This window comes from Sander lucioperca, chromosome 20 (assembly GCF_008315115.2).
Source record: "Sander lucioperca isolate FBNREF2018 chromosome 20, SLUC_FBN_1.2, whole genome shotgun sequence".
NCBI classification, from domain to species: Eukaryota; Metazoa; Chordata; class Actinopteri; order Perciformes; family Percidae; genus Sander; species Sander lucioperca.
In genome coordinates, this window is record NC_050192.1 from 3,036,075 (window position 1) to 3,055,451 (window position 19,377).

The window sequence follows — 19,377 nt, forward strand, 5'->3', positions numbered from 1 at the left end:
ATGGGAGTCCCAGGGAGATGAGGCATGGCAAGGCAAAGTGTTGCTTTTTTGGGGGGGAAGAAAATGTTTTTTTGATATAATGCGGGGAATGGATGACTGAGGACCTGAGGCCAGATGCATAAACAAGGTGTATGCACAAAAAACATTTCCCACACATAAACTGCTACTTATAAAAACACTGTGTGTGTGGTGAGAATGTGTGAGCAATCATTCATACTAGACCATGTGCACGTTTTTGTGTACCGATCTGAGGGTCATATGATAAGGTGGTGGAAATGAAAAATAAGAGACTTTAATTTTGTCTAGGTTGTTACACTTATCTCCGCCAAGGCGGTCACGTTTTTTGGCTCTGTCCATCCGCCGTCAGCATGATTACGGAAAAACTTCTGGCTCGATTTCAAAACCTTTGTTGAAAGGTGCAGCAGATCCCATTAAGGAAAAACCATAACATTTTGGAGCGGATCTGAATCACATGGCAGACAAACAAATTATTTTCAATAGCATTGCGAGATACGGCATCTGTGCTGCATTCATGTAGTGTCGAAATAATCGGAAAAATCAGTTCCCAACTGTGAAAATCAGAGTGAACGCCCCCACAAGTCTTAACACACATTTTAACACGTTTTATGCATCTGGCATCCATCACGGCTACAAATCAAGTTATGTCAGGACTGCACCACCTTATTATGAAGGTGGGTGACAAATTAAAAAGGAAAAATATGAATGAATGCAGTGAGAAACATAATAAATACAGATGCTTCCATACAGGGAACAAAAGCTCACTGAATGGTTTGAGGAGTATTGGTGATGTGTTAGCTATTGAGATGGGGAAGATCTTGTTTTCCCCAGTACGTAAATGTTTGAAATGTTCACGGCTGAGCTATAGAGGAGCCTAGGGAGACATTTTCTACATAGTGAGTTTATGGTGAGAACTTTCAACCGCGGTTGGCTTAAAAGCCTCAGTGCTTCAACGCCCCATCACTAATGGCCTTCTATGGGAGGTTTTGGAGTGACTGTTAGACAGCGTTCTCCTGCGCCATCATCAAAACACCAAATGAGAATATCCTTTTAAAGAACGCTGTTGATTTCTCCAGTAGAGTTCTACACACTCGGAGAATCTACCACAGAGCACTGGAACTGCTCTGGAGGCTTGTGGTGGACCCTAAGGAAGTTTTTTATACTTCACCACAAATGTACATTAAGCTTTAGAAGGCAGATCAGCTTACTTCTGATGCAGATTTGTAATGCGCCATATTTGCTGCTTAGTGAGTCGTTCTTTTCATGCGCCAATGTGATTAGCACAGCTGTTAAAAAAAAAAAAAAAAAAAAAAAAAGGTATGAGACAAGTAATGTGACTGACTGAGAGGACGAATAATCACCCAATCCACTTCACCTAACCCTTTTGCACACAGCACACTGCACCTATATGAGCAATAATAGCAGAAGCACATGAATACGCCGTCCTTGTGAGTGCAACAGGAAAACAGAGCCCTACGTATGTGTTTGCTGTGAGAACTTTCCTTAGGAGGTTATAGTTTCTTATGAGTACAATATATGTTTTTGGTGAATATGTAGACAGCCTTTTCGGGTAATAAATATTAATAATAATAATAATAATCTGTCACATTTCTGTAAAGTGCAGAAGTCCTGCGGTGAGTTTAGTCCGGCCTGTTGCGTCGCCTGAGGCCGGGCGCGCGCTGTTCAGCTCCGACCTCAATGTTGGTCTTATACGAGTCCTCTAGTGAAGGCATGAGCTCAGAGCCCTCCAACCCTTCTTCCTCTTCTTCTTTGCCGTCCTCCTCCTCCGCTTCCCCCGCGTTCCCTTCTCCCTCTGTTCCCCCGTCTGATTCCTCTGGTATGAGCTGCTTCATCTCTTCACCTTCCGTTGCGGCTTCATCTTTAGCTTCCAAATGCTTCTGGTAGACTTTTTCTGACGCCTCTGCTGCGCCTGGAGAGGCCTGCTTGTCCACCAGGGAAGCGTCCGCTGCCGAGGTGTCGTTGGCTTCGAGTTTCTCTATGAGGTCCTCGAGGTTACGCTCGCAGGATGCCTCTGGAAGACAAGTGATAGAGTACATGTCATTCTAACCATCCTCAAGAGTTTTTGATGCCTGGCTTTTGTAGCGTCTGGCCTTAATTTGTTTGTGTCCGAAAACATACGACTTGCAACATGAAGATGACACAGTAACCACAATATTTAAGACCATTCAACAAAATAGTAACAAAATAGACAATGAGCCATAAACATATGCATAAATGACAACACCATGAGCCTCTCACGTCTCTCCCCAGCACAAAGCTTCCTATGAGCCCTCCAGAAAGTTCAGGTACTTTACCCATTTTCTAGTTTACACATCCAATCTGGCAAACCGTTTATATGACATTTGTTTTCAAACGGCGCCACCCTAGCCATCTCACAAGCCCACTTCTGGATTGACGGCACACCTTCATTCTTCCATCCTCTTAAAATAATCAGTCTGGCTATTATCAAACTAGTCTGGACCCAGCTTCTTATGTGTTTATCCATCCCGTTTAGGATTGACCCATCTCCCAGAACAAATAATCTTGGGCTGAATAGAACCTGGGTCCCTGCAGTCAGACATAGTTTATCATGTATCCCGGTCCAAAAATCCTGGACCTTATCACAGGACCATAGGACATGAAGTAATTGGCCGTCCTCTATCTTACATTTCCGTATCCGGCTATTCTTTGAGACTGGGATTCTTCTGTATCTAAAAAACGGCTTTTACTAGAGAATTTACGCACTTATTGATTATCAACAGAATATGTCGTTCACTTTATAACAGTTCACATGATAAATTTCCACATCACTAATTCTGTCAGCACAACGGTATAAAGATATACTCTTCTGCTATGGGATTCTCTTTTATTATCAGAAATAACGTTCACCAAGTCTTTTCAGTCACTTCTATTCTGCTGTTTTTCCGCTGCTGTTAAAGGGTCAGTAGCCAACGTTTGTAAAAAAAAAAAAAAAAAAATATGTTGTCTAATATTAGACAGATAATCTGCTCCTAGTGCTCCTGATGGCGTTTCAAAGTTTCCACCAGGGCCAAAGATTAACAACCAATCAGAGAAGAGGAGTCTCTAACACAGTGTCACTCGTGAACTGCAATTAAAATGTCAAACTACATGTTTAGCTGTTAAATGACAAAGCACCGCCCACCGGCCAACCTGCTGAAGCAAACATTCTCATTTTACAGCTAAACACTAACTAAAATATGTTTCGGAAAACATCGGAGTACAGAAATAAATGATGCAGTCACAGAATCTTGATTAATATTTGATCAGCCCTCAGGGCTCGACATTATGGCTTGTCCGCTTGTCTGGGACAAGTGGATTTTTTAGTTAGTAAGTTAAAACTCAAACAAAATAAAATGCCATGTTACTTCACGTTAAGTGCCACTCATTACGTCTGTTTTACTAATTTTATTTTACCAATTTGAAACGAATACATTTTTTTCCCCGCAATCCGTCGAACCAGCGTCCAACTCAGAATGCTTTGATTGGCCAATCAGGAGTCGGTCCAAGTAATAATCGGCCGCAGTATAAACGTACATTTTTAATCAGCTAATATTCAACTGTAAAGTAGCTACACCTTTTAAAGGATCCCTTGGTAAATCTGCCTCTGCCGGGCAGAAAGTGAAATAGTAGAGAGAAAAAAAAAAGTTATCACTAACATTTAGTGGCAAAATCCACACAAAAAAAAGTATAAAATGATAAATCTTTACCCGGACAAGTGACTTTTGTGCATGGACATGTGAAACGTAAATGTACTTGTCCAAAGGACAAGTGCCACAAAAAGTTAATGTCAAGCCTTGAGCCCTGCCTAGTTTGACAGTTTGATCTTTTCACAGATTGATCTGATTCATGTAGTACTGTCAGGATATAGTGAAATAACTTTTTGTCACATTTGCTCAAAGTTACCGACTGTAGCTTTCAGTTACCGTCAATACAACTTAACATTTCCTTGGGGAAACCAGGAATGGCGTGGGCATTCTGTGTCCTATTAGTCTGGATCGACGGAAGTACATTTCCAGGATAAAGCCTGACATCCACATGCCGGATGTCAGGCTTTGCCCCTCACCTTCCACTCTCTGTGTGTTGGCGTTCTCAAAATCCCTTCAATATGGGAATACGGGGAACAACAACATGTGAGCTATCTGAGCTATCAAACTACACGCTGTGAATGGCACGTTTGGAAGAACATTTGGGTCGTGCAACAAGTCAGGCCTGCTTGGTTCTTTCAGGGAATAATTTTAAAGATTAACAAAGAATGGGGCGGCCTCTAGCTCACCCAGTAAGAGCGTTCGCCCCATGTTGGCTGAGTCCTGCAGCGGTGCAGGTTCGAGTCTGACCCGCTGCCCTTTGCTGTGTGTCATCCCCCATCTCTCCCCCCCTTTCCAGTCTATCCACTATCAATAAAAGGGAAAATGCCTCAAAAAAGAATCTTTAAAAAAAAAAAAAAAAAAAAGAAAAAAAGATTAACAAAGAATATATTTATGGTATTTCCTCTCTAACTGGGACGTTTTGGGATAGATTGGTGGGATTGCTGTGGACGAAGTACACACAGCCATACACTGGTAAGAGCTAATGAGTTTTAACCATGTATCAGCTAATTTAAATAGCTCACATTACTGTATTGTGTGAATAGTTAACTTCACTTAATATTTTATGTGGCTTTTTTTTGTGGCGTCGAATGATCCACCAAAACAAGTTCCTTCCTGAAACTATTTAGCAGAGCCACCGTCGCTGCGTCCGGAGCTTAGCGCCGCCCATGAGCATTGTGATTGGTTTAAAGAAAAGCAAACAACTCAGAGTTTTTTTCCTCCTATCCCAGATTGTATATGTGTGGTGTAGCTGGACCTTACTCCACAGCGCTGTGGAGATAGAGCTGGCAATGGGAGACTAATGTCCTATGAACTGCTAGACAGCTTCTAATGTGAAACATCATGCAGGCAGGGTTAAGTTTAATTGAGGTAGCTTAATGGCAGTGGAAAATGGCAACATGGAAGAAACAGGAAATAATCAGGAAATGGAAAGACACCGCATTTCTGTTCAAATTAACTCAAAGCAGCAGAGTGGGAGTGGGAGGACTCGGTTACTGTAATGATTAAATCAGTGCAGTGGAACATTGTGTACATAATACTAAATGTATCAACAGGAAAACATGGAGGAAATGTGGAGCTTGTATTAAACCAAATTGACAGCCAATTAAAACAGGAGAGGCTTCTTACTAAAACATGGTAAGATGTACTTATAGATCCGGGGAATGGAGGCCTGTTTCTAATGGTTGGTTTTGAAACTCAGCAGCAGTTGGCTGTGAGGCTGAAGGTGTGATAGTAAAATTAGCAGCTGGTGTGTTTGTTGCAGTGAAAAGCTGCAGATTCTGATAGGAAACCGCAAAAAAAAGCACCGCAGCACACGTCATACGAACAAACTAAAGCTTGTTGGTATAATAGAAGTTGTATCTACAATAGTAGCGCCCGTCTGATTTTTAATCAGCTGATATAAGCGTATCACAAACAGATTGGTATGTAGGGCTGAACGATTTTTGAAAATAATCTAATTGCGATTTTTTTCCCAAATATTGCGATTTCGATTCGATTATTTTTTAAGCTCTTTGTCTTTTGTATTATTCAACAAAGACAAACAATAAATCATTTTATAGTATGAACAACACACAATTACACACTAGACAGTTAAAAAAGTAAAAATATAGTATATACACACACACACAACAGTGTATTTTTTTTTACAGTGCACAGAGAGGAGCTGCCTCCAGCCCCTCCCCCTCGTGAAGTTGCGTGCTGCCGATTGCAGAGAGGCTATCGTTGCGTCTGCTAGTTGCTGGTGTTCTTGCCGTGGGATTAACTGTACTAATAAAACCGTTGAAACTCCGCGGCCACGCTGCTGTGAAAGCTCCCCGAACGTCATTTATCAGAGTCTGGTTGTTACCCCTCTCAGTGGCAGCTCCTCCACTCCATATCTTTATAACGGAGCTAACCGCTAACCGGAGCTAGTTGCCAACCGAGCCTTCAGTTCTGCGTTCCTGTATCCATTAACTGCACGTATGGACTCGAACCAGAATAAAACCCTTCATTTTATTAAAATGGCTGTAAAAGTTTTAAACTACAACTCAGAGTTGTTTGAATGACAGAAATCAGCTCAAGGTACGACGTAGCGTTAGCGTGCTAAGTTGATGCTTTCTCTGCGGAGTGCAGACTGATTTGCTCTCGCGAGTCATGTGACCAAATCGCAGCCTTTGCGATTAGGAAATCGCGTTTTAACATATCGCGATATTATCGCAAATGCAATTAATCGTTCAGCCCTATTGGTATGCCTGTCTTATTAGTAACAAGAAATAGTTGCACAGAAATGCCAAAGATGTGGCGGCAGTCATTTAGAAACTGCGTTACCATCACATACTGTGGTTTGTCCACCAGAGAGCACTGACATGTTCATATTGCAAGTGTAAAATGTGCAGCATAGCCGGTTCTTTAAAAAAAACTATGTTCAATAACGTTTTTCATATATAAGCTATAACATACAGTATATCTTTGTCTTATGTTTTTTATTGCATCTGCTTCAAAAATCCCTTTTGAATTACTGTCTTTTGCAAGTATCAATATCCCTCCCTGCTGTATAATATTGTCACATTATTATGTTCATCAATATTGAGATAGAAAGTGTAGAAATATTATATTTAATTAATATCACCCAGAATGTCAGAAAAAGAAAGTGAATGAGAACGTGCATGCAACCAGTCATCAGACACTGCTACAAGGTTTTTTTTCTGATCTTTGTGCAAATTAGACTTCGACCACATTTGTAAATGTAAAATCAGATGCAAAGCACTTATTTTTTCTTTTTTTTTTTTTTCTTAAGAGATGTGTCTCAATGTGGCTGCTCAATTTGAATTTGAATTTTGGTTTATCACCACAAAACACACACAGCTGATGGCACACCAACACAGTTTGCATGCACGGCTGTATTTTGAAAAGTCTATCTAGCCTGCAGTTTGCTGCTTTGGGTCTTTTGGAAAAATGCACCATCAGTTAACATACTGCATTACACATGCTAACATTTTGACCAGTGTAGGAAATTTAAAAAAATGTTTGGGGGGGGGGGGGGGGGCAACTTTTCAGAATCACTGTCTAATAAATTGGGGGCATTTACATTTGGTTGGCACTTTTAAAAAGTAGTAATGAGTGTATAAAGTTGCTTTTTTTTGGTGAAATGAGCCCCGTTTAAAATGCATATAGTAATCCCCACCTTGTGTCAATATCAGTAAATAAAATGTTTATATTTTTTATATATTTGTTTTTCAAAATCATGGATGCCTGAGCTCACTAGTCCCACCGGATTACTGGCAAGTAACAGAGTCCTAATTCCTAAAGTCCTGCGACACCGAGTCAAAGAGAGTTGATCAGCCCACCGTTGATGTTGAGGGGGGGACAGTCCATTCCTCTCTTCTTCATCAGGTGCCGGATGGTCTGGAGTTGAGACATGATCTCGTTCTTTTGATCCTGGGCCACCGACTTCACACTGAAGAGAAACCAGGAGTGAAAACAAAACAAAATGTATCTCAGAGGAGCTGCTCTGAGCATGTAGTAAAACATTGCATCATTGCAAACATTTCCATCTGATGCCAAGTAATGATCTTATCAAATTAACAAGCTCATTTAATGAATATCATTCTTGAGACACAGGAGCCCTAGGCTTGCCGCGGTAGTCTGTGTTATGCGCTGTTCGGACATACAACGAGGTTATCTTGCCGTCGTTTTGCTTTTTCTTTTCTTTTTTTAAATATAGGGGGTTACAAGTTGATTTATATATAGCCCATTTCAGCGATAGGCAATTGGAAGTGCTTTATAAAAAAGGTAGGTAGACTGAGCTGCAGTCACACATTCTGATGTGTCACAGATTTTGGCGTAACAACGGAAAAGCCTGTGTTATTGTATCCAGCCAGGTAAAAGGTAGCAGGAGATTTCTTTATATAGGCCTAATTGTATTTTAATGTTATTTTAGAAGTTATCGGCTGTGGTTATGGCTGATATTGGGGCAGGTCCATCACAGCATAGAAGGAAATTAAACGAAGAACAACTAAAAAGCTAAAAGGGAAAGTGAAAGACAACAGGCGATAACCCGAGTCACACTCGGTCGGGCTTTCAACAGATGGAGACAATTACGGGATTGTAAATGATTCAAAAACGTCCCCGAACTGGCCCTCAGGTATGTAATATGTCTATTTCATTCATAAAATAACTTTACAATGCGCAATGTGGTTGTACGCCAGTAGCCGACATTAAATTACGTCCCCCTTTTATTTAGCACGGACGTTTTTATTCCCTTTAGTCCGTGTTGGCCTACTATTTATCTGTCTATTCTGTGCAATGCTCCATTTCTTCTACACTCAGACTTTTAAAGAGTGACAACTTTTCTACCGTCTCAAACACTGAAAACAGTAGAAAATATCATTTCTCAAGCGTGCCAGTGGCCTCCTTTACAATGCAGGCCTGCTAAAAGGAAATGGACGGGGACGTAAAGTGGGGATCATGTTTCAGAACCACAACGGAGCACAAGGCGTGGTGGAGACCAACGCGCATCGAAACCAACACTGATCATCCCTTTACCAGTTAGTGAGCGGGTCCAGCTGTGTGAGGATGGAGTTGAGCATCCTCTCTGTCTGCGCTAGCCTTTGCTCCAGCTCGTTCAACTGGTTCTCTGCACAAAAACAAACGCATACACACAAGAAAATGGAAACCTTATCTCGGAGTTATTCACCGCTCACTTACGGTAACTAAATATATGTTTGACCAAAGAAAACAAAGGTATGCAAACAGAAACCCCAGTGCAGACAATACACACCTGCTTCCACTGATTTTTTGGCTCCTTTTGCAAATTTGTCCTTCTGTGCCTGGTCATCTGTAGACTTGATCTGCAAGTTGAAAAGAAGAATGATGCGATACAGATTTTGTTTTTGATTTGAAATAATCTCAGTGGCATTTGGTGTTGCAGGTAGGGCTGGTAATCAGGTACCGATACCAATACCGTGACTTCAATACCGCTTCCTGAACAATACTCTTTTTTTTTTTTTTTTTTTTTTTTTTAATACTAATTTTATAAAATTAATTTTAACAAAAGGAAATTACACTACGGCAAAAATCTTTTTATTTTTTATCTCCTACTATGCGTGAGCCCCCGTCTCTGTGTGTAACAGAGTTTTTCCTGCGTGTCTTTACAACGTGTAACGTTAGACAGCCAATCACAGACATTATTAGATCTTGGTAGAAGCATGCTGCGTGCTTATTGGCTCACTGACTGTGATGGGATTTATCCTTAGGTATTGAAATTTGGTATTGAATGACGAGGCATTTTCAGATACCTGAATCTAAGGGGGGCAATTGGGTCGGTGCCTAAAAATGATCAAACTTAACAACCAGCCCTAGTTGCAGGTGTCTTTACTTACCTTCAGAAACTTGTAGGCTGCAAACACTCCAACTCCGATGGCGTAGAGAGGCATCAGTGTGAACACGTAGCCCTTGTTGCTGTTGGTTTTGAACTTGTCACTCTTCAGCTCCTGCTCCATCAGCTTCTTCATCTGCAGCATGTTCTCGGGGGTCTGAGGTGTACCGGGGGCGTTGGCGATGGGCTGACCTCTCGCTGCGCCCGGGCCCAGACCTGCTGCTACACATACAACCGGAGGACAAAAAGGGGGACAGATGGTGAGGCTTCTGTGGAAGAAATTAGGTCTGACAGTGTGTGTGTGTGTGTGTGTGTGTGTGTGTGTGTGTGTGTGTGTGTTGTTTCATTAAACAGCATACACATTTAAACCAGGCTTACTTCAGTAAGTCAGGCTTGTTTTCAGGAGATTTCTTTTCTAAATGGGGTTTAAAGGAACACGCCGACTTATTGGGACTGTCTTATTCACCGTATCCCCCAGAGTTAGATAAGTCCATACATACCCTTCTCATCTCTGTGCGTGTTGTAACTCTGTCTGACGCACCCACCGCTAGCCTAGCTTAGCACAGATCCTGGAGGTAACCGGCTCCATCTAGCCTACTGCTCCCAATAAGTGACAAAATAACACCAACATGTTCCTGTTTACATGTTGTGATTTGTATAGTCACAGGGTGTAGAAATAACAAGGTCACATGAGACACAGCCATCTTCTAACCGTAAACAAACTGGGAACTATATTCTCAGAAAGGCGAAGCACTGCTACTTCGGCTACTTAGGCGGAGTGATTTGCTCGCAGAACTCCAGCTCTCTGCTCCTCACCACAGGGCTTCTCAGGTGCTGCGAGCAAATCACTCCGCCCAAGTAGCAGAAGTACGTCACTATATCCTGCTGGTTGTAAATGTGTTTAATTGAGATTTAAGGGGAGCTCAGAGAAACAGCAGATTCATGTGGAAACAGACTTCTAGTATCAAACTCTGCACATACATCACTCCGCAAAGTGAAGCTCCAGGTGACGGAACAATGGACTAAACACATTTTCGAATGGAGGAGGATTTTAAACTCTGAACTCAATGTCAGCTTTACAAAACACTTCTAAAAGTGGTGACAGCAGGTGTTCCTTAAGTTAATAATTCAGAGTAGATATTAGTTATTGGAATGCCCCTTATTCGTTACCAATTTAAGAGACTCAAAGTACATATCCATTTCAATTAAGAACATTTAAAACATGGGATTGACTTAGAACATTTAGCTTTGTGAATATGGAACTTGCCTAATAAAATAAAAAAGATTTACAATAGTACACAAGTTCCTATCTTCACATTCAAAGTAGGTGATGGCAACTTCAACTGTGATTGCGTGTGTAGTTTTAGAAATTATAAAATTGTCAAAGTCCTTACATGTAATACAGAATTAACAACCATAAAAAAGATGACTTAAAGATTCTTGTTTTGTCTTACAAAAAGGTGCATTGTTATCAACAAGCATGAGTATCGAGATAAAAATATACAAAACGTTAAGCATGCATCCTCTGGTTAGCTGTCAGTATTGTGAAAGCAGTCCAAACCAAGATAAAATCATCTCATCTTGATGCTGATTTACACCTTATGGACACTACAGCTGGGCGATATGGAGAAAATCAAATATCACGATTTTTTTTACCAAATACTTTGATATCGATATTGTAGGGTTGACAATTTCTGCTTTCACAAAATATTTACACAATGAGATTTGTGATAAATAATCAAAAGTAATGTGGATATAATGACTAAATGGGTAAAGGCAAATAATAGAACAGCTGTAACAGTGTGGTGGGTTCAGAAAATGACATCACTTTACTGAAATGCAGCTTTTAAAATCAGGAAAAGACAACACTTAAGCCATTTACGATACGATATCCAAAAATTTAAGGCGATATCTAGTCACATATCACAATATCGATAATGGACACAGATGGGAATGTGTGTGGACACAAACTTCACTTTACAAAAACACTGTGCCGTTAAATTACTTTATTGGACTCTATGGCGCTGAATATCAGTGCACAATCACACGTTGAGGTGTGGTACAAAATCCCTTCAGTTTTGACCAATACAATCTGCATGTAGTCTTCTGGCATGACCTTTATTTTGGAAAACCTTGTCAGTGCACGCAATAGCTAATGCTATAAAGTGGAGAGCCTAGTGCGCTCGAGGCTAAATCACTATAGCAATAAGTCCACAGGAGCCTCGCTGTGTCCTCTCCTTCTGCGACAACAGGGAGCTGTCCTACCTTTTCTGGTGTAGCGAGGGTCAAATCTAGTTTCCTTCGCCCCGGTCCCGCCGCCGACGCCAAACATCCTGGGCAGGACGACGAACGTGAAAAGCACAGCCGTGAAAGCCATGGCCATTTGTTGTGATGTTGACAAAACCATCTTCTCGTGAGCACACAAACGGCACGAGACACCCGCCGAAGAGAAGCAACGCCAGCCGCAGAGAGATGAGGCTAGAGAGACGAGAGACAGGGAGGAAACGTTGAGCTGTCAGGCTAACATACAGTATTTGAGACCTAAGACCAGGCTGTTCTACCCAAAGCAGCTGTGCTCTGATCCGCTGCAATAACATGACCAGGACTTCCGGGAAGGCTGTTTTCAGAATAAAAGCGTCTGAAAAACATACTTTTTACTTGAAATGGATTGAGTTTAAACAGCTTGTGACTGGATTTTTTTAACCAAGCTATTGATAATTGTGAACTTTTATATACAATAAGAAAATAAGTCAAGTGAAATGTATTTCTAGCACATTTAAAACAATGTTAGCTGACTGTGTGTAGTGCTTTGCAACTATAGGCAGACTAAAAGGTCAACAGAATACAACAACATCATTTATCACATTTACATATAATACCCACGCAGTGCTGGGGGCCAAGGAGGAAGAGGCATTCCCCACACAGACAGAGAAGCTTATATTTTATATACTAATTAAGTGAAATAACAATTACAAACAATAGATGTGCAAGGACTGTGAGAGCTTGTTTAAAACATTGTGTATTGCTGCAGAGGGCAGAGGAACAAACATGCAATTGCTGGAATAAGTTGGAACCTTGAGAGTTTTCCAGGAGCAATGGTTGCTGTTGATGTCCTCTAATGTTTTAAGTTGTGGTTGAGTGGTCTTGATCACACTGGTGCAATATGAGTACCATGTTGTTTTGAACCATTCAGTTTTCAGCGGCACACTAGTAAAAGGAGCTGTCGAGGGAGCCTGCATTCATTCTTCTGAGGAAGTGAAGTCTTTGCTGCAAGGCAGCTGTGTTAAAATACCACATAGAAGTTCATGAATCCGCCCATGTGAAATCTAATGAGAGCACTGAGGAACTTTAAACTACATGGACATTTTCCACCTCGTCTCCATTAACAAGGGCATAATGGTTTGTGGTCCAGTGTTATCTAAAGTCTAAAAAGAGTTCTTTTGTTTGTTTTTTTGTGTTTGGGGCTATCCTATGCTTTTAGTATCAAGCAGGGAGCAGTGACTTATTGGAGTCTTGTCCTGACTGCCAGGCAACCAGAGGAAACTCCAGCAAGTCTGCACCCAGCCAAGAAATTGTTGATCTGTTTTTGGTGCAACTTTAGTGATGGGCTTTCCTGGTGTGTGGGAAAAAAAGTTCCACATTTTGTTTGGAAGTATTGATGCAGATCTTTATACCCTCTTCTGTGATGGTCTTAATACCTTGCTACATGTGGCTGGTATGCATCTCAGACTTTATACCGTTATACCAAAAAAAGATAAATACAACCTATTTTGCGTGCCTGGGACTATACATTGTGGAATTCAGTTCAATATGGTTGCACAAAAGTGACATTTACTTGGGTCTAAATGTTAACGCGCTGAGAGAGTGTGTACTGGTTGATTTGACACACACCTGCAGGAGTAGCAATAAAAAATCACACAGTACCTAAATTGCCTGTAAACCACTTGTATGCTGCTGTTGTTATGCAACCTATACCCTACAGTATAAAACATAGACATATAATGGAACTCTCAGCTTTATTATATCACCAATTAATCTGATCTTTTAGCGGGTGTGACAAAACACATTTTAAACCAATTTAAGCAAATACAAATTTGGGGTCTTTTATTTTGAATGCTACGTACCCATACTTCCGGGACTACTGGATTGACTGTTCTCTGGTAGTAACACAGCAAGGAACAAGCGCGACTGCCACCTGCCGGCTTCAGAGATACTCTACATTTCTGTTTACTACATCTCAGAGGCAAATATTGTACTCCACTCCACTTTATTTGACAGCTCTAGTTACTTTGCAGATTTAGATTCATACAACATATAATCAAATAATTAACGATGTATTTATATAGTTTAAGCTACCCAGGAGCAGTACATAACATAATTATGAAGTCCCATCTTTACCAGCTACAACACATGAATGCATCACTAATCATAATTTAGTAATGTAATGTATATTATTCTGCATAACGAGTACTTATACTTTTAGTACTTTAAGTACATTTTGATGCTGACACTTCAATTGTTTGACTATACGATTTGGAATGCAGGACTTTACTCAGAGTATTTTTACGATGAAGTATTGTTACTTCTTCTGGAGTAAAAGATCTGAATACTTCTTCTAATACTGATTCGGACCATACATACCCGCCTGGCCCCGCACAACAGAGTTCATTAATAGTCTTCATGATGATATGATATTTTTATACTGTTTTCAATGTTGAAAATATGGAGCGAGGACCCCTACTAAGTCTTTTACAAACCTAGGGAAAACACTGCTAGCTCACTATCCCACCTATCATCATAGACACAACTTGACACACTGATTTTCTATAGCGGGCACTTATCTTCATCTCAGCTGGTTCATAATGGATGAGGAACTAGAACACAAAATGTTTTAAATTAACTTTTTACATTTACTTACAAGAAGATGATGAGGTCACACTGTCAGCTGCCACAACGGAAGATACAGAGGCCTATTGAGATTAACACCTTTAAAAATGACTGATAGTGTACCGCGATAACACTTACACCTTATTTCTTTAACAGAGCAACACTGGGGATTAGGAGTACGAGAAAGAGAGGCCATCCACTTCTACAGCCCGACTTGGCTCTGTAAGATGTTCAGCATTTGCCCATGACTTACAATCAAATTAAGAAGGCCTGGCACTGTGAAAATGTTAGGTAAATATGTGTTCCTATAGCTCCCTGTGAAACAGCTGTACAAGGTGTACTTAGTATGAATACCTATGTACATAAAGCTGCAGATAAAAAGACAAGCTAAATTTATAACAGATCAGTTAAAGGGTGAGGATGATGAGTTTACTTGTTTCAACAACATGGTTTGTAAGTACAGTACTGCATTTGCACTTGTAGGATATAAAGAAGACATCATTAAAAGAAAGGCAACGACCGAATTGCCTCTAAAGTATTGAGTATCGAAAATCATCGTCATTTAATACCCAATTTCAATACCTTAGGAGTAAATCTTTCAGCGTCAGTGAGCCAATAGGCATGCAGCATGCTTCTACCAAGATCTAATAATGTTTATGATTGGCTGTTGACCGTTACATGTTGTAGTGTCACGCAGGAAAATCTCTACGTTACGCACAGAGACGGGGGCTCACGTAGTAGGAGCTGAAAACTAAATATAAAATAAAAAAAATAAATTTAAAAAGGCTTTTGAAAATGGTCACACTGAAAAGAATGTTCGAAAAAAAAACAACCGACTGCTTTGCATTAAAGGTCCAACGTGTAGGAATTTTTCCCATCTAGCGTTGAGATCATGTATCGCAATCAACTCTCTCGCGCCACGCAGTTCAAAGTACGTATTACAGCTAGGGTAGCCTTCACGCTTCAAAAAGCCGCTCTCTTGCTCTTTTCAATATCCTTTTTCTTTTTCTGGGTGAAGAAGAAGACTCCTGTTCCTGAAATTTGGATTTTGAATACGTGTGGTCCTCCATGTTTCCTTCTTCAAACTTGCCGTGACCAGGAAGCTACGATACCCATTAGCAGCATAAGCAGCACCTGTGAGTTTATCATGTGACAGAGAAAACACGAAAGGCGGAGCAGTATGTCCTGTATGTCCCTTATCGGCTAACATATTTCAAGATGGAGCATGAATATGGAGCGTCTACCCCGGTTCATGCGAATGCAAATATAAAATTTCAAGCCAAAAGGAATACTTGGAATTGATGGTGGTGGTAAATATTCATGAATAAGGAGTTGTTGAAAAGTTTGTGAACGGGCAACACAGATTTTGATAATGAACAACTAAACACGTTACACACTGGACCTTTAAAGCATTTTGGAAGGCATTGACATCTGTCATTTGTCACAAACTGGTCAAACTAAGTACCTGAAGCTCTCAGTTCAGAGGTCATTAAAGACCAGAAAGCTGAGAGGAACCTGCTCAATCGAATTCAGGTTTTACTCAAATTAAACCAAGTCACTAATCCCTCTGATTTCATGGCTCAACGTCTACTGTAGACTGTGAATAAGTTTGTCTTCACATCGTGACTTCAAGTTTCAAGTTTATTTGTCACATGCATAGTCATACACTTACAACAAGCAGTGAAATGAATTCCTGACTCCACTCCAACTGTGCCATCACATAATTAATAGCATAATTAAGTTATAGAATAAAAGTAAAGTTAGAAACATGAATAAATAAGAAGCTAAGAAATAAAAATATACCACCCAGACTACCCCTACTCATAAATATAATGGAGTTCGTCCAAAGATGGGAGAGCTGAACCGCAACAACGCTCAGCAGCACGGATCACTCTTTGGAGGGCCTTCCTGTCCTTCTCACAGCTGTTGCCATACCACGCTGCCATACTCTGCATCAGGATACTCTCCACAGTGGCAGAGTAAAAACATCTTAAAATGGCTGGGGAGGCTCCAAACTTCCTCAGCTGCCTTAGATGTTACAGGCTGATTTCCCAACAGGAAGAACGGGACACACCCTGGGCCAAATTACCCATATAATAAACTGGACTGGTCTGCTAAAACGAATGCTGTACCGGAAGGGGCAGAGTTGGCTTTACTTCCTTTACTTCCTGAGGAGGCTGCAATCATTCAATGTCTGCAGTAAGCTCCTTTGGATGCTTTACCAGTCAGTCATTGCCAGTGTCCTGTTTTATGCTGTGATGTGCTGGGGAGGCAGCATTAAGAAGAGAGACACTGGGTGACTGAACAGGCTGGTAAGGAAAGCTGGCTCTGTTGTTGGCACTGAGCTGGAGTCACTCACAGCAACTGCAGAGAAACAGACCATGAGTAGGATGCTGCCGATCATGGACAACGACCGCCACCTACTACACAGCACATTCATTAAACAGAGGAGCAAGTTCAGTGGCAGACTTCTGTCACTGTCATGCTCAACAGAGGTTGAGGAGGTCCTTTGTCCCCAGGGCCATCCAACACTTCAATACCACACAAAGGGGGAGGGGAGAAATGAACTTTTCAGCATGAGCCTGTCTCTCTCAGCCCTTACCACCATTATATCACTTTGCCTGCTATACACCTGACTGTCTTATAGGCTGTATTAGCCCTCCTACACAATCTGGACTGTGGTCATAACATCTACATCTTATAACTTATTCCCTGTTATATATTGTAAGGTTTATCATGTCTTTTCTTGTTTGTCAAGCAATTCTATTATGTTTACATTCTTGTCTTTTCATAGTCATAGTTCAGATTTAATAATAAGCTATTGCACTGTTCACTTTTGCACTACCACCATTGCACACACTCTACCATAGCACCTTATCATGGTCATTTCATCACATGGTCAGTCCATAGCAGACCTTTGTAATCACTTCACAAATTGTTAACTCTTTAAATTTCTGTGAGTGAGTTTTATGTTTGTGAGATGTGTGTATGAGTGTTTGTTGTGTTATGGTTGTCTAAGTTACTGGATGCCTAAAATTTCCCTCGGGATGAATAAAGTATCTATCTATCTATCTATATGAACAACTGGTCCGTTGCCCAGGGCCTCTAAAGGGCCCATGGCCTAAGCTTAGATCACGTTGATGGTCACTAAAATGCAATCTTTTTTTGATTTGTTTGGAGAGGCACAGAGGCGGTGTCAGCCGATTTTGCCGGGGCTACAGCCCCGAATGTTTTATGAATAGCCCCAGATCTCTCTTTACAAAAATAAGTAGCCTATAATAGAATAAAAAAGCCCCAGAATGGCACATGCAAATTAAGAAGAAAAATATTTTCCAACGCGAATAGAACGAGCAGCTACGTGCGGGGACCGACCATGCTGTATTTGTTGCTATCACCTAGCAACCGTCTCTACGTGAGGAAAGCTCTGTGACAGGTTTATTTTTCAGAGGAATCATAGCCAAATCAGTCTAATACATTGATGCCATTAACACAAAGTTTAGGAGTGCAATACTAATGATTTAGTTTGAAGTTCCTGTGACGTAAGGTGACCAGATTTCTGAGACAAAGTCTGGGGACCTTTTCAACTCAGAATCGTAAATACCTCCAAAACAGGTAATGTTTTTTATCTTTGTAAAACTTAAAATGGGGACACTGCCCCAGGGGGGTCACTAGACCTAGAGCTGCACTGGGGCACAAACCCCCCTGGGGGGGGTCCATGGGCATGCTCCCCTGTAAGAAAATGTTGTCTATTTTAATGTTTAAATGCATCAATCTGGTGCACTTTGAAAAGAAATTCAGACAACCAGCAGGGGGGGGTTCTATGTGTGGAGTAGTTTTGGAGACATGCTTCTTTGTAATTATGACATTTATTTTTTTTTTTAATTATGAAATATGCTTTTTTTTTAAGTAAGTGCTGTAGTACAACAAGCAGGAGAGAAGTTATAATTGAGGTAAGTTTGGAGACACTACCTTCCTCAGTGTCACTGTGCCGTCTACGGCACAGCTTGTGGCTGTGGTGTCGCTGTAATCTCCATTTATAAACGTTTTTATAACTTTAAAGCATTAAATCTTCAAAATATACAGGCATGCGACACATCAATTTAAAGCTTAGAGTCTCAGGATTCCATTAAGCCCACACACAAAGCATAAGATGATTTACAGCAGTTACACAACTGCTACAAAGTTATAATAAATAAAACAATACAACGTAAACAGCGCAGCCCGTGTGTAGTGCATCCTTACCTGTTTCCTTGTCCCTTTAGCCACTGCGTGGATTTTTTGCCCAAAACTTTTTTTTTCTTAAATCCCCAAGAGTCCAAGGAAATGGAATATCCAAGCCATTATATCCAAAACGAGCTGTTCGCCTCAAAATCTTGACGTTTCTGGCCGAATCACAACGGAAAATCGCTGAACTGTTTTTCATTTCCGCACTTCTAACGCTGCTCGCTTCTCTCCTGAGGGTCCTAGCAACTTGATGTGGGCGTCACTCTATTCTCTGACTTCTAAGGTTTCCATGGATACCTGGTATAAGCCAATCGGTGCAGGTTTGGCTGTGATACACCAATAAGAAAGCTGAAGTCTCCTCTGACGCGTTTTGGCCCACGTGGAAATGATCGACATTTACTCGGACCAGTTAGATTTAAATGCTCTAAGACCCGTCTACATTTGTAGCCAATGAGTAGACAAGTCGATAGATACCAAATGCGCCAGTGAAATTTTAACCCTGTAATGGCTGGAGCTGTGTCAAAGCAAAAACAGGGCCTCCTATAAGCATATCACACCCTGTGCAGTTTATAATGACTTATTTCTATATATTTATGTATATAGTTATTTCAAGTATGTGTATGATTGATGTGGATGTGTTTGTGTATTTGAGAAGTGTTTTATTTTGTACTTTATTGGCTTTTTTCTTTGCACTTTTCAAATGAAAATCAGAAAAACGCACAGACATATATGTAGAAAAAATTTCATATAAAATCAATTTTTGAGTCTTTTGGCTTCAGGAGT

At 40.7% G+C, this 19,377-nt stretch overlaps 1 protein-coding gene across 2 annotated transcripts; it reads right to left on the minus strand.

Annotated features, from left to right (window-relative positions):
• Positions 1-1,171: 1,171 nt before the first annotated feature.
• ccdc107 (coiled-coil domain containing 107) lies at positions 1,172-12,105 on the minus strand. 2 transcript variants are annotated; one of them, XM_035996198.1, is made up of 6 exons: positions 11,749-12,105; positions 9,488-9,702; positions 8,887-8,956; positions 8,652-8,742; positions 7,454-7,563; positions 1,172-2,050 (listed from the first exon to the last, which is right to left on the minus strand). In XM_035996198.1, the coding sequence occupies exons 1-6, from the start codon at positions 11,888-11,890 to the stop codon at positions 1,659-1,661; spliced, it is 1,020 nt and encodes a 339-aa protein (XP_035852091.1). In that variant the 5' UTR covers positions 11,891-12,105; the 3' UTR covers positions 1,172-1,658. The 2 variants fall into 2 exon arrangements, with proteins under 2 accessions (XP_035852091.1, XP_035852090.1); XM_035996197.1 differs by having other exon boundaries at positions 9,488-9,705; positions 11,749-12,104.
• Between the last annotated feature and the right edge of the window lie 7,272 nt (positions 12,106-19,377).

What these genes read in the sequence shown, in the direction of transcription:
- ccdc107 (XM_035996197.1), bottom strand. Translation starts at nt 11,890, where the DNA reads ATGGTTTTGTCAACATCACAACAAATGGCCATGGCTTTCACGGCTGTG. An exon ending in CTGGACCCGCTCACTAACTG is followed by an intron (nt 7,564 to 8,651) that starts GTAAAGGGATGA and finishes GTTTCTCTTCAG; the next exon opens with TGTGAAGTCGGTGGCCCAGG. An exon ending in TCCCCCCCTCAACATCAACG is followed by an intron (nt 2,051 to 7,453) that starts GTGGGCTGATCA and finishes CTTGTCTTCCAG; the next exon opens with AGGCATCCTGCGAGCGTAAC.